The 13,572-nt window shown below is 44.6% G+C and overlaps 1 protein-coding gene across 5 annotated transcripts in view; it reads left to right on the forward strand.

Annotated features, from left to right (window-relative positions):
- Nucleotides 1-13,572, forward strand: part of UBE4B (ubiquitination factor E4B) — an 87,654-nt gene that overhangs the window by 46,119 nt on the left and 27,963 nt on the right. For all 5 annotated transcript variants that reach the window (XM_036347707.1, XM_036347709.1, XM_036347708.1 and 2 more), the window contains 4 exons: nucleotides 3,376-3,517; nucleotides 4,662-4,762; nucleotides 5,704-5,818; nucleotides 12,206-12,289. In XM_036347707.1, the coding sequence (XP_036203600.1) occupies nucleotides 3,376-3,517; nucleotides 4,662-4,762; nucleotides 5,704-5,818; nucleotides 12,206-12,289 (442 nt within the window). The remainder of the gene's footprint in view (nucleotides 1-3,375; nucleotides 3,518-4,661; nucleotides 4,763-5,703; nucleotides 5,819-12,205; nucleotides 12,290-13,572) is intronic.

Raw genomic sequence — 13,572 nt, forward strand, 5'->3', positions numbered from 1 at the left:
ACTCACTCGGCATAGCTCCTCCTGCCTTCGGCCTTTGCACTTGGCTGGCTGCCCGACTCCCTCAGGTCTGTGTGTAAATGCCATCTTATCAGACTGTGCCTCCGACCCTGCTGTATGAGACGTGGTATAAAACACGCACACGTCCCGCCCCGCTCTGTCCCCCATCCTCTGCTTTTCTTTCCCCCAGAGCTCTGCTCTGTTCAGTCGTTTTTGAGCATCTCTCCTGGAACGTAGGTGCCTAGGAACAGGTCTGCAGCTGTTTGACTCAGCGTGTTACCCCAGGGCCCGGGGCAGGGCCTGGAAGCAGCAGGCACACTGCTTCCCTTGTTACTGAGTGCATCGCTTTGAGAAGATATAAAATTGCAGGACCTGCGTGCAAGAAAAAAAAAAAAAAAAAGAAAATAGGAGGGTGATTGTTCCCCTTGGAGAAGAAAAGACACTGCAATGGAATCTTTTTAAGAAACAAGTTTTTAAAATGGGATTTAGTTTGCACAGATCTGAGGCATGTGTAATATCCCCAGGAATATTTTCATTGTGTTTCCAGAAGGATTCAGGTATTATGTGATTCCACCATGTGAAGTAGTTTACATTATTAACTAGGACGGATGTAGTCTCAGAAAATGGCTCATATGTTTTCCCAGAGATACTCTTAGGACTTACATATGACACATTCCCGATGTCATATTTCATATGTCAGCAGTTATAAAACCATCATGAAATATAACAGCATTTTTAGGAAAAAACCCAAATACTTAAAACATTTAAAGGTTTATCAAGAGCATGAATTTATGCATATAAACTATCCACCACTTTCTCCTTTACTATCTGTCATTCAGAATTTGAGTCCAATTCTTTGACTGTGAATCTGCAGCTCCTTGTAAGTGACTTTTGACCTTTGACGCATATGCATAGCAAGTGTTGGCTGGACTGGCTGGTTTTCATGTGATCATGGTCTACTTTAGCACCTTTAGGATTAAACCTACGCTTTTGAACTATATTGACCAACACTGGTCAGTATACTCTACATATCCTATTTGGCTAAACCTTTTTTTTGTTCATTTGTTTCTTTTCTTCTTTTTTCTTTCTCTTCTCTTGAAATCAACTGGAAGTGTTGCTTGGTGCCTGACAGATGGTCACCAACAGGCACCAACCTCCTAGCTTTGAAAACTCTACTATCTTCCCTTGCATTGCCTGGCACCTGACAGGCGGTCTCTGCCTGCATTGTCACTCCTCATGCCTTAGTGCGACATTTGTGAAGCTATTTCAGTTGGCTTGAGGTGTTCAGATTTAGTCACCGTGGGATGGGCGTGTTGGCTGAGAGTGGAATCTAGTGTCCGTGCATGCCCTGCCACCATCTGAGCATGCCGGTGTCGCACAGCGTCTCACAGGCGGGCCCACGCAGTGCGGGCACTGCCTCGACGGACTCCTTGCTGCTGGCAAGGACCCACCAACACCCAAGAAATATAAGGTGCTTTCCGCTTCAGAAATGTAAAAATTGAGAAATATGGGCTTAGGGCCAAGGCAATGTATAGTTTTAAATTTCCTTTTTAAACATGAGGAGTCTCTGTTTTCATTGTCATTTTCAAGAGCTGCTCAAAGGAAAGGTAACCTTAATGGTGCGTAGGCACAGCCTGTGTTCGTACAGTTCACCTTGGGGACCTGTTGCCCTACCGTAGCCCCTGAGTGACTGACGTCAGAGGAGGAGGCAGGGATAGCAGGTGGGGGGAAGCTAAGGTGAACACAAACATCTCTTTTCCCCTTTCTACTTTCAGGGACTCAGCACACTTCTTATATTTGTGGGTGGGTTTTTCTGTTTTGTTCTTGTGGGTTTTTTCCTGTGCTTTGTTACAGTACTCATCCTTCTGTTGTCAGGCCAGTGAACAGATATCAGATCCTGCCCTTAATTCATGAAGAGTGCCCCCAAATTAACAGATAAGAAGACACAAAAGTTAATTGTGTGTTGTTTTTTTTAGGGTTCCCATGCTGGCCTGCCTGCCTTTGTCCTGGCTTTGTCCGGGTGCTCTGTGGGTACTAGTTACCTGTCAGGAGGGCGTTGGCTGCCTGGTGCCTTTGCCTGCCTCTCCCCCTTGACTCCTCCCTCCCTTCTCTGTCACACTTATAGTAAGGCCTATACTGTAGGAATTCAAATTTACTGGAAGCTTTGGATAGAAAACTGGCATTGTTTTCATATTTTTGATTGAAATACTTTAATGTCATTTGAAGGTCAGTTATATTTTTCTAAAATCTAAGATTGGTTATGTATATGTTCCAAAATTAGTTTTGTGTATCTACCCGTCTGTGTACGTAACATACTGTTAATGTGTCAGTTCCTTTTGCTTTTTAATTTCTAGCCTTTGTTGGCCCCACGTTGAAGTAGGAATGGGTCTCTCAGGTTCCTGATATTCTTCCCATCCTTTATCATCTTTCACATGTAACTTTTTGGGTAAGCTTATGTTTTCTCATTTCATCTTCATTTCAAAATTCCCGGCCTCTTCCTATGCCATGATTAATCTGTCTCCTCTGTGCAAATCAAATCAATCGGTGAGTTAACATCAGATTGGGCCTATGACCTAATGCTCTAAACTGGAGTTCCGCACATCTAACCCTGTGGTGATGTTTGGCTTTGGCCTAGAGAACAGTGATACTGATGATAACAATGCCTCACACAGTCTCCTGCTTTCGTCTACAAAGCACTTCGCGTGATTTTGTTTAACCCTCGCTGCACATAAGATGAGGTTTGGGTTCAGGTGACAGGTAAGCTGTAGGCTGGGAAGAGACCCCAGGTTGGGACTCCCCTCGAGCAAGGGTTTGGTTTTGTTCTTACTGTGCTGCTTTGCCTTTTTCACTGAAAGCTTCGGGAAATTTGTGTTGATAACCAACATTTTCATGTCTCCTAACTGGACAGTTTCCTAAGCTCTGGCCCTGTTGCCAAATGCTAGCTGAAGGCTTTGAGATCCACGCTAGGAGTTAGGAAGAGGAGGGGTGTTTTGCTATCCTGTCAGCAATAGCTTAGTGTGCTCTAACCCCCATGTCTGCCCGAGCGATGCTGCCCGCTTGGCTTAGGTACGTGTGGCCTCCTTTCTGATGCCTCGCCGTGCTTAGGCCTCCTGGTTTTGCAAGTTGCCATTCCCAACAAGATAAGATGTTGGGTTTCTGGTCAGACTTCTTAGTCACAATAAAATGTTTATTAGAAATGACTGTGGGTGGCCTTGGAGCAGGGGGATGAGCAGTCAGCTCCAGCCTTGGCAGCATGGGGCCTGCGCTCTGGCCCGGGGCAGGGGTCCCAACAGGCTTTCTGCTGCAGAAGTGCAAACTGTCTAAAACAATGTGCTGAGGAGAGGTGCGAACCATCACTTTCTCTTCTCTTCTCCAAAGTTTTGGAGCCTGTGGTGGGGCAAGTTCTTGGGATTCCTACAGTGACCATTTCGCCATTGAGACCTGCAAGGAGACAGATATGCTGAACTACCTCATCGAGTGTTTTGACCGAGTTGGAATAGAAGAAAAAAAAGCACCAAAGGTAATAAGAAATAGATTCATCTAAAAGAACCCACAGAGCCTGGTCATTTGTTTGATAAATAATAGTTTCCACCCCCTACTTAGCATTCATTTATTTATTCATGAAGTGTTATTGAGCATGTACTACATGCCCGGCACTATACCAGGAACTTGGGATATGAACAAAACAGACAAAGATCCCTGCCCTCGTAGAACTCACATCCTAGCAGAGGGAAGAAGTGACAGGGCCAAGGGCCATTGCTACCAACAGCTTACATGGCCCTAGTAATTTCTGATAGTCTCTCATAATTATAATCATAATAAACAACATTTATGTAGCCCGTAGACTGGCAGGTGCTGTGCTGGGCCTACATTAGTTCAGATTCCCAGTTGTTCAGTTAGCCCGGTGTAATCCAGTGTCAGATGCTTACTATTTTTTTTTTTAAATATATTTTATTGACTTTTTACAGAGAGGAAGGAAGAGGGATAGAGAGTTAGAAACATAGATGAGAGAGTAACATGGATCAGTTGCCTCCTGCACACCCCCTTCTGGGGATGTGCCCGCAACCAAGGTACATGCCCTTGACTGGAATCGAACCTGGGACCCTTGAGTCCGCAGGCCGACGCTCTATCCACTGAGCCAAACCGGTTAGGGCAAGATGCGTACTATTTTTAATGTTGTATGAATAAGCAAATGAACCTTGGAGAAATTAATTAATTGTCCAGAATCACTTACATAATAAGTTGCAAAACTGCATTTAAACTTAGGAAGCTATACTTTTTCTCTTTTGTGCTGACTTCATTATTATTTCATTTTATTCCGACTTCATTTTCTAGTTCTAGTTTTCCATTAGAAACTAATCTGGTTGTCCACCTGTTAGTTTCCTATGTCTGCAGGGCCTCTGGGGTTTGTTGCTCTTAACCTTCGCAAAGCAGAGCGAGCGGGCACATGTCTGAGATTCCTGAGTGGTCGCCTCCAGCCTCCACTTCTTTCTTCTCTAACTGTAGATTTCAGCAGAAGCAGTGACCGGGGTGATACAGTTACTCTGGCTTGTTCAGTGTCAATTAAGGAAGAGTAAAGCATGCCATTTCCTGGAGTTCCGTCTCTTCTGAATATTGTCAGTTTTCAACAGTCTGGAGTTATTTTGTTTGTCTTTTCTTTTCAGATGTGCAGCCAGCCAGCGGTCAGCCAGCTTCTGAGCAACATCCGCTCACAGTGCATATCCCACACTGCGTTAGTACTGCAAGGCTCCCTCACCCAGCCCAGGTAGGAGAAACCGAGATGTGCTTGATGTTAGGGGGAAGTCTAGCCACTGCTTATCTTTCATTGGTTAAAGCATAAACCAATTAAGTAAAAGAGGTCAATTTTTTAAAATATATTTTTTATTGATTTCAGAGAGGAAGGGAGAGAGATAGAAACATCAATGATGAGAGAGAATTATTGATTGGCTGCCTCCTGCAGGCCCCTCCATGGGGGATCAAGCCTGCAACCCGGGCATGTGCTCTGACCAGGAATCGAACCCTGACCTCCTGATTCATAGGTCTATGCTCAACTGCTGAGCCACACTGGCCAGGGCTCATCTCTCAGTTTTTAGACAGAAAGGAATTTATTTATGACTAGAGGCCCAGTGCATAAAATTCGTGCACGGGGCGGGGGGTGTCCCTCAGCCAGGCCTGCACCCTCATGCAATCCGGACCCCTTGGGTAGGGTACCTAGGCCTGGCCGGCAATCAGGGCCTATCGGGGCTTTCCTTCCCCCGGCTGCCGGCAGCTGGCCCTGCCTCCACCACTGCCACTGCTTGCCATCTGTGTGGCGCTGCTCCTCCCTCCCCCACCACCAGTCGCCTCCCTCTGTGGGCGACAGGTGTGCAGTGCAATCACTTGGCTGGCCTGTGCCTCCCTCTGCAGGGCAATTGTGGGGCGATGGCGGACCCGCCTTGGCTTGCCTGGCGTCAGTGCGTGTCATAGCGTGGTTGTCCGGACGGTCATTCTGCTGTTCGGTCATTTGGTTGATTTGCATATTACGCCTTTATTATAATAGATAAGAAGAGTGATCTTTTACCTAAACTACCTATGTCCTGTAGAATATTTGGGAGATTTCAAGTTTGACATTTGGCTGGCAGTTGCTGCTGACATGGCCTCCCATGTGTTCTGTGTTATGTGGCAATTGGTTGACTCATCGCAGTTATTGACTCTCCCGGTCCGCAGGTCCATGCAGCAGCCATCCCTCCTGGTGCCGTACATGCTGTGTAGGAACCTCCCATACGGCTTCATTCAAGAGCTGGTGAGAACCACTCACCAGGATGAAGAAGTGTTCAAGCAGGTAAGTTTTCGGGAATTTGCTACCAAAACTTTTAGCTTAGGAGTTTCTATGACGAGGCTGGTTTTTAAATGCACCATATATTGAAACTCTGTTCCTGAATTTTATTATGCACGTGTTACCTGCTCAGAAAAGAGACCGACCTGAGATCCCTTTGTTAGGGAAATCAGATTAACAGCTGCATTGTTCAAATCAGGTGTCTTTTCAACTAATCAATGAGGCAGGAATATTCTAAATAGGATTCTTGCTAAGTGCTTTGGGAAATAAGAAGAAATATAAGGGTGTGCCCCTGATTTATAAGGAGCTTTTAACATAGGAATACCAAGAGATAGCATCAGGCTCACTGTGCATTTGATGAGTAGTGTTGAAAATTAGCTCTCCGTGTTTACAAAAAGGTGATTAATAAATTAATGACCAAATTAGGGCAGTGGCAGTTTGCACACCACATAAAATCTTTGTCTTCCTACCAGTAATCTGGGGGTGATATCTCATATCTTACTGATTACTTCATTCATTAACTATTCATTCATTTTTGATACCTCATTGTGTAAAGTCAAGTGAAAATGCAGATATGCAATATTTAATAATAAAGCTTAATAATAACTAATAAGCTCAGGCTTGCAGGGTGTTTTTAGCATTGCCTTTTGGTTGCTGCTTTATAGCTTATCTTACAAAGTTCACTCTTTGGTCCGAACCAGTTTTGCTCAGTGGATAGAGCATCAGCCTGCAGACTGAAGGGTCCCAGGTTCGATTCCAGTCAAAGGGCACATGCCTGGGTTGCCGGCTGGATTCCCGGGGGGTGGGGGGGTGGGAGGCAGCCAATCAGTGATTCTCATCATTAATGTTTCTATCTCTCCCTCTCCCTTCCTCTCTGAAATCAATTTTTAAAAATTAAAAAAAAAATATACGCACTTTGCCACAGCCACTTTCACACAAGCTGCTTCCTTCCCTCCGCGAAAGGATTTTTATGACATTTTCTCTCAATTTGTTGTATGATCATTTCTTTTTCGTGTGACTAGAAAGAATAACAGAGGCAAGCTATACTTGATATGATTCCTGTTAATCTGTTTTTATACTTAATACTAGAGACCCAGTGCACAAATTCGTGCATGGGTGGGTCCGGCAGGCTGCCCTGATTGGGGTGTAGGGGGGTGGGGGTGGCAGCCAGCCCCACCCCCTGGACAAACTTCCAATAGAGGAGACAATTTGCATATTGGCCTTTTATTATATAGGAGGATTACTTATAGCTATTAATTTTTTAAAATATATTTTTAATGATTTCAGAGGCAGGGAGAGGGAGAGAGTTAGAAACATCAATTATAATTACAAGAGATTATCATTGGTTGGCTGCCTCCTGCCTACCCCACACTGGGGACAGAGCCCTCAAACCGGGCATGTGTCCTGACAGGGAATTGAACTGTGACCTGGTTTATAGGTTGATGCCCAACCACTGAGCAACACCAGCCAGGCTATAGCTATTCATTTTAATGTCTTTGAATTCTCAGAAATTGTGTCTTTAAAATTCAGGAGTGAAACTCCCAGTTAGCGTTGCATACTCTGTCTGGATCCATCTGCTGCTTCTCTTACCTGATGGTCTCCTTGACACAGGGGAATAGTTAAGGCATCAGAGTGAGCTTTCCTTCTCCAGAAGGATGAGTGAACGCTGATGAAAATAAGTAACTGTCTTGAAAGGTGATACATTGTGTTATATGTGTAACTGCTTTAACTAGAACACTTGCATTAAAAAAGACATCATTTGAGGGACCCAGAGTAGCTTCAACTAAAAAATCATCCCAATGATCAGCTGAAAGGAGTATGTTGTGCCTGTTTTATTGTACAGAGGCTATGAAATGACCTCTTTGTTGTTATACAATTGAGGTGAAATTCACGTAGCAAGGGTACTCATTTTGAAGTGTACAGTTCAGTGGCATCTAGTATATTCACAATGTGTCAACCACCGCAGGCCTGCTTATTTTTTAAAAAAAAATATTTTTATTGATTTTTTTTTATAGAGAGGAAGGGAGAGGGATAGAGAGTTAGAAACATCGATGAGAGGGAAACATCGATCAGCTGCCTCTTGCATACCTCCCACTGAGGATGTGCCCGCAACCAAGGTACATGCCCTTGACTGGAATCGAACCTGGGACCTTTCAGTTCGCAGGCCGACGCTCTATCCACTGAGCCAAACCAGTCAGGGCTGGCCTGCTTATTTTTAATCACAGGATTCTGATGCCTTTTCTGACACTTAGTCTTAAACAAGGCTTGTTTCTCCTTAGGTATCACCACGTGTCTTTTCTAGAAAGGATGAGTAAAACGGAGTTGTTGAACTAAAAAACAAGTTACCTTCCTGTCTTCTTTAAATTATTAAATCTTTTGACTGAAATGTAAATATTTGTGATGTTCACAGATAAATAAAGATATCAGAAATAAATTGTTGCTAGAATTTAAGGTTGGAGATGAACACCTGTAGCATTTTTTATTGCTGGGAGCTATTTATATGAATAGAAGAGAATTATTAAAATATGTAAGTCACACAGATAGTATAACACTTGCCTATTTGAAAAATAAGCTTAGCAATATTGCCTGTTTGTTTTTTTTTGTTTTTTTTTTAATATATTTTTTATTGATTAAGATATTACATATGTGTCCTTGTCCCCACGTTACCCTCTACCCCCCACCCCCCCATCCCCGCTCATGCCCTCACCCCCCCATTGTCCATGTCCATTGATTAGGCCTATATGCTTGCATATAAGTCCTTTGGTTGATCTTTCCCCCTTACCCCCACCCTCCCCTACCTTCCCTCCAAGTCCCGACAGTCCAATCAATGCCTCTCCGTCTCTGGATCAGTCCTTGTTCATCAGCTTATGTTGTTCATTATATTCCACAAATGAGTGAGATCATGTGGTATTTATCCGCTCTCCAGTTCCATCCATGCTGTGGCAAATGGTAAGAGTTCCTTTTTCTTCTTCCTCTTCTTAAAGAATACCTTTCAGCATTTCATATAATGCTGGTTTGGTGGTGATGAACTCCTTTAGCTTTTTCTTATCCGTGAAGCTCTTTATCTGACCTTCTATTCTGAATGATAGCTTTGCTGGATAAAGTAATCTTGGTTGCAGGTTCTTGCTATTCATCACTTTGAATATTTCTTGCCACTCTCTTCTGGCCTGCATGGTTTCTGTTGAGAAATCAGCTGACAGTCGTATGGGTACTCCCTTGTAGGTAACTGACTGTCTTTCTCTTGCTGCTTTTAAGATTCTCTCTTTATCTTTTGCTCTTGGCATTTTAATTATGATGTGTCTTGGTGTGGTCCTCCTTGGATTCCTTTTGTTTGGGGTTCTCTGCGCTTCCTGGACTTGTAAGTCCATTTCTTTCACCAGGTAGGGGAAGTTTTCTGTCATTATTTCTTCAAAAAGGTTTTCAATATCTTGCCCTCTCTCTCCTTCTGGTACCCCTATAATTCTGATGTTGGTACGCTTGAAGTTGTCCCAGAGGTTCCTTACACTATCTTCATATTTTTGGAATCTCTTTTCTTTTTTCTTTTTCGGTTGGGTATTTTTTGTTTCTTTGTATTTCAAATCTTTGACTTGATTCTTGGGATCCTCTTGTCTGCTGCTGGATCTCTGTAAATTATTCTTTATTTCAGTCAGTGTATGCTTAATTTCTAGTTGGTCCTTTTTCATGTCCTCCATGGTCTCACTATACTTATTGAGGGATTCATTAAATTTATCGGCGGTTTCCATAAAATTCTTGAAAAACCTTATAAACGTGGCCTTGAACTCTATATCCAATCGTTTGCTTTCCTCCATTTCTGCCATTTGTGACCTGTTTCTTTGTCTCTGCATTTTGGCAGCTTCCCTGTGTTGATAGAGTGGCCCTGTGCGCCAGGTGTCCTGTAGGGCCCAGTAGCTCAGCCTCCCCAGTTACCTGGGGTGGACACTCTTGGTGCACTCTTGGTGCCTTGGTTGTTGTAGAATCACTGGGAGGAATTGACCTCCAGGCCAATTGGCTGTGAGAATCAGCTGTGTCTAAAGTGGGAGAACTTCTGTGCTGAAGACACCCTTCTGGGGCAAGACTTGCTTCAGTGGGGCTTTGGTGCTCACTGAGTCTGCTCCCTGAGTGTGTCCCTTATGGATCTGAGGAGTTGCAGTCTGGATGGAACCCCTCTGACCACTGGGTACAGTGGCTCCTGGATCTAAGGAGGTGCTAATTCAGCCTCTGCCTGAGGCCACACAGCAGGAGCCACGAAGAGGCTCAGCTGTGAAGCAATGCAAGCCGCTGCGGGGCCTTGGGCCTTCTCTTGGAAGTTCAGGGTCTGCCTGGTTCGGCTGCAGTTAGGTACATTCACATGCAAAAGCCTCTGCCGCAGCCTGGGTGGGGCGGGGTCTCAGGGAGTCAAAGGGCGGAGAAAGCAGCTATGGCCGATTCTCCGCCCGGAGTCGCGCGTCTCAGTGTCCCGGTAACGGCTGCAAGCACCTCTAAGGGAAAGCCGCCCTCAAGTTCGCCCGCTGCCGGACAGACCAGCCTCTCCCCGTATGAGTCCTGGGTCCCCAGAGACTTCCCGGAACCGGAGTTCAGAGCAGTCAGGAGCTTGTGACTTGTCAAAAAGACAGCCGCGTCCTCAGGTGCTACCCCCTTTCCTCGTGCGCGCGCGAGCCGCCGTACCTCTGCACTTCACCTCCGCAGCGCCTCTGGCTCTCAGCGTGCTTTTCTTTCCTTCTAGTTGTAGAATTTACACTCAGCCAGCCTTCCTGTTGTTCTGGATGATGTTTGCTCAGTCCTTTGCGGTAATTTTCAATTGTTGTGTGAGGCGACAATTTCCCGGTGTTTACCTATGCCGCCATCTTAGTTGCTTAAAAGTTGCCTGTTTGTTATAACGCAAACTCTACTTACAAAAGAGGAAAGCTCTATTAGAGAAAGTAATGATGCTTTGCTTTATAGCATTCCTGAAAACGGTGCTCAGAGATTACTTTAGATGACCAGTTAAGAAATTTATTTTTGGTGATTGTGGAACTTCTGTTTGTTTGTTTTCTTGCTTGCAGTTTTGGCGTTCCCCGTCTAAGCACTCCCTCTCCATTTTTAGCTCTTACGCAAGCACATTACTTCCACCCCGATTGCTCATTTGCAAAACTAGACTGATTTCTTCCAGAGCTGTGTTGATACCTCCGGATGCCGTAAGGCCCGGGTAGTCCAGGGCACCTTTCTATAATACTGTGCTTCCTAAACGATGAAGGTGCTCAGTACAATGGAACGAGGTTAGTAGGAAAGGGAGTTTCTCAGGTTTCCCAGTGGCTTCATAGAACTCCCTTTTCCAACATGTTGGCATTCAGATTGTTAGCCGTTGGTTACAACTTTTTCTACTTTAATGGAATTGGAAGTCTCGAATCCCTACCAAATCCCTGGATGTGTTGATGAGTGAGTGCGTTGTGACATTCGAAGTCATGTGTGCTGTGCTCATCTGGCAGCGTTTGTGTGCCCTGGCATTAGTAGTAAACTTGTAAAAGTACATGGGAGTGCCCTGCAGGTCTGCCAGCAGGCTATTGTGTATGTGGAGGGAAGACATTCTGATAAAGTTGTCTTTTTCAATTTTAGCGTTTACCAGCTATCTCTTTGTTCTACATATTTAAGGTTAATCCTATATAATAAAAGGCTAATATGCAAATTGTTCCCTCGGGAGTTTGACCGACCAGAGTTCAACTGCTCGCTATGACGTGCACTGACCACCAGGGGACAGCACGGAATGTAGGAAGGCCCTGGCCGGCAGCCGAAAGGCCCTGATTGGCCCTGATCACCCCTGATCGCCCATCAGGCCTAGGGACCCTACCCGTGCATGAATTTCACACACCGGGCCTCTAGTGTAATAATATTCATTACCGGTCTATTTTTCTTGTTCTCTTCAAAATACAGGGAAAGATGGAAGGAATTAGATGGAGGTGGGAGGGTGGAAGCAAAGAATTTCTTAACACCATTGATAGAGGTGAGAAGGTATTAGAACATGTAGTCCAGTTTCTTTATAGATTATGGGTGCTTGATGATCAGAAACATGTGTTCTGAGTTGTGTAGAATTGAGCTGATTAAAGCAGGGACCCCTGGAGGGTCCATATCAGGCTCCAGATTCCTGAGTTTCTGTGGAACACCGGGGAGTCCTGCCAGGGTGTTAGGGTTCTCCGTGTCCTCTTGCTTCTGGAGAATTCAGCTGCATTACTTGGTGGCTGGGCGTGAAGGACAGCAGCACCCTGGCTGGGTCTGGACTCCCTTATATGCAAACAGCTTTTCCTCGGGCATGCAGGAGACACCTGTGCATTCATATCCTCACTTTATTTACGATGCCTCCTGTTCTTAAATTTCCTTAAACTTATATTTCTCATTTTGTTTTGTTTTGTTTTCTTACAGATCTTTATCCCCATTTTGCAAGGCCTGGCGCTTGCTGCCAAAGAGTGCTCCCTTGAGAGTGACTACTTTAAATACCCCCTCATGGTAAAGCTGCTTCTTTCTTATAGCCCGTTCATTAGCTGTTTTCTCCCAGGCTGTGTTAACATACACTTTTCTTTCAGGTTCACGATCAACCTTGTTTTCAAATTTAAAACATGAAGTCATTGTGTGGCCATGCAGAGTGTGTGGCGTGCGGTGGGAGATGGGTCAGCGAAGACAGTTAGCAGCCCGGTACCCATCCCACCCACGAGGCCTAGGCAGTCAGTGATCAGTCATTAAAGTGCCCCCCGCTCATTGGATAGCTTATGAGAACGATCATTATTGTTAGTATCCTTCTGAATCTGCCAGCAGTGAGCATGCCATACTATTTGGGATGAAATTTAGCTTAAAAAAAGAAATTACAAATGCAAATTAAAGGTTAGGCTATTCTAAGAAAAGTATACAGCTTTATCATTTATGTAGTGACTTTGTACAGAAGGTCTAAGAGTAATTTTCTTGTTCACCTTCCATTTCCTGGGGCTGTACACTTCAAGCTTTACTTGAACATGGAAAACACAGATCTACTTAGCTCAGCAGAAATTGTGGACGAACGTTTCAGCTAGATTCTCATCGAGGACCTTGACTGTGATAAAAATATTGGAACCAGAAACAAAATAGCAGGCTCTTTTCTTCTCTGAATTTACTTCTTTGAAATTTTAGGAGAAAAATACTTTGAAGTACCACTGAATATTTTTTATTCTAGAATTATGAAGGGAAACATCAAAATAATTAATTAACTCTGTGTATGAATACAGCCTTCCATAAATTGAGGACTTGGTTAAATAGGTATTTTTTACCGCATTTGTTCCATTTAATCATTATACAGACTTAATGTTTATAGCTCACAATTAACTTGTTAGTTACTGGGGACCGGGTCTGTGCCAGGCCCTGGGGATGCAGGAGCCCACTAGACAGGGACCAGCTCTCTGCAGGGTGCTCGCAGCCTGCTGCAAAAGCCAGCAGCACAGTCCGCGAAGCGCACGGGATAAACGTTAGCGCAGAGGCGTGCACAACGGGTACACTTACCTCCGACAAACCCCAAACCGAGCTCACAGGCAGGTTAAAGGCCCTGCTGGGAGCCGGAACTCTTGTTTTAAAGATCATTTTTGCCTGGATTTGTACAGGGCTCTTCGTCGCACGTCCTCCTCAGGCCCTGACAAAAGTCATTCATCCTTATGCTCCGCTCTGTGTGAGGCAGATAAAAGGAAGCGGAATAAACTGATGGTTTGAGCTCAGTGGTGAAGTATTCCGGTGCACGTGACTTACCACCATATTCTGTAAATATTCCT

Source organism: Myotis myotis, unplaced genomic scaffold (assembly GCF_014108235.1).
Source record: "Myotis myotis isolate mMyoMyo1 unplaced genomic scaffold, mMyoMyo1.p scaffold_m19_p_2, whole genome shotgun sequence".
In the NCBI taxonomy this organism is placed as follows: domain Eukaryota; kingdom Metazoa; phylum Chordata; class Mammalia; order Chiroptera; family Vespertilionidae; genus Myotis; species Myotis myotis.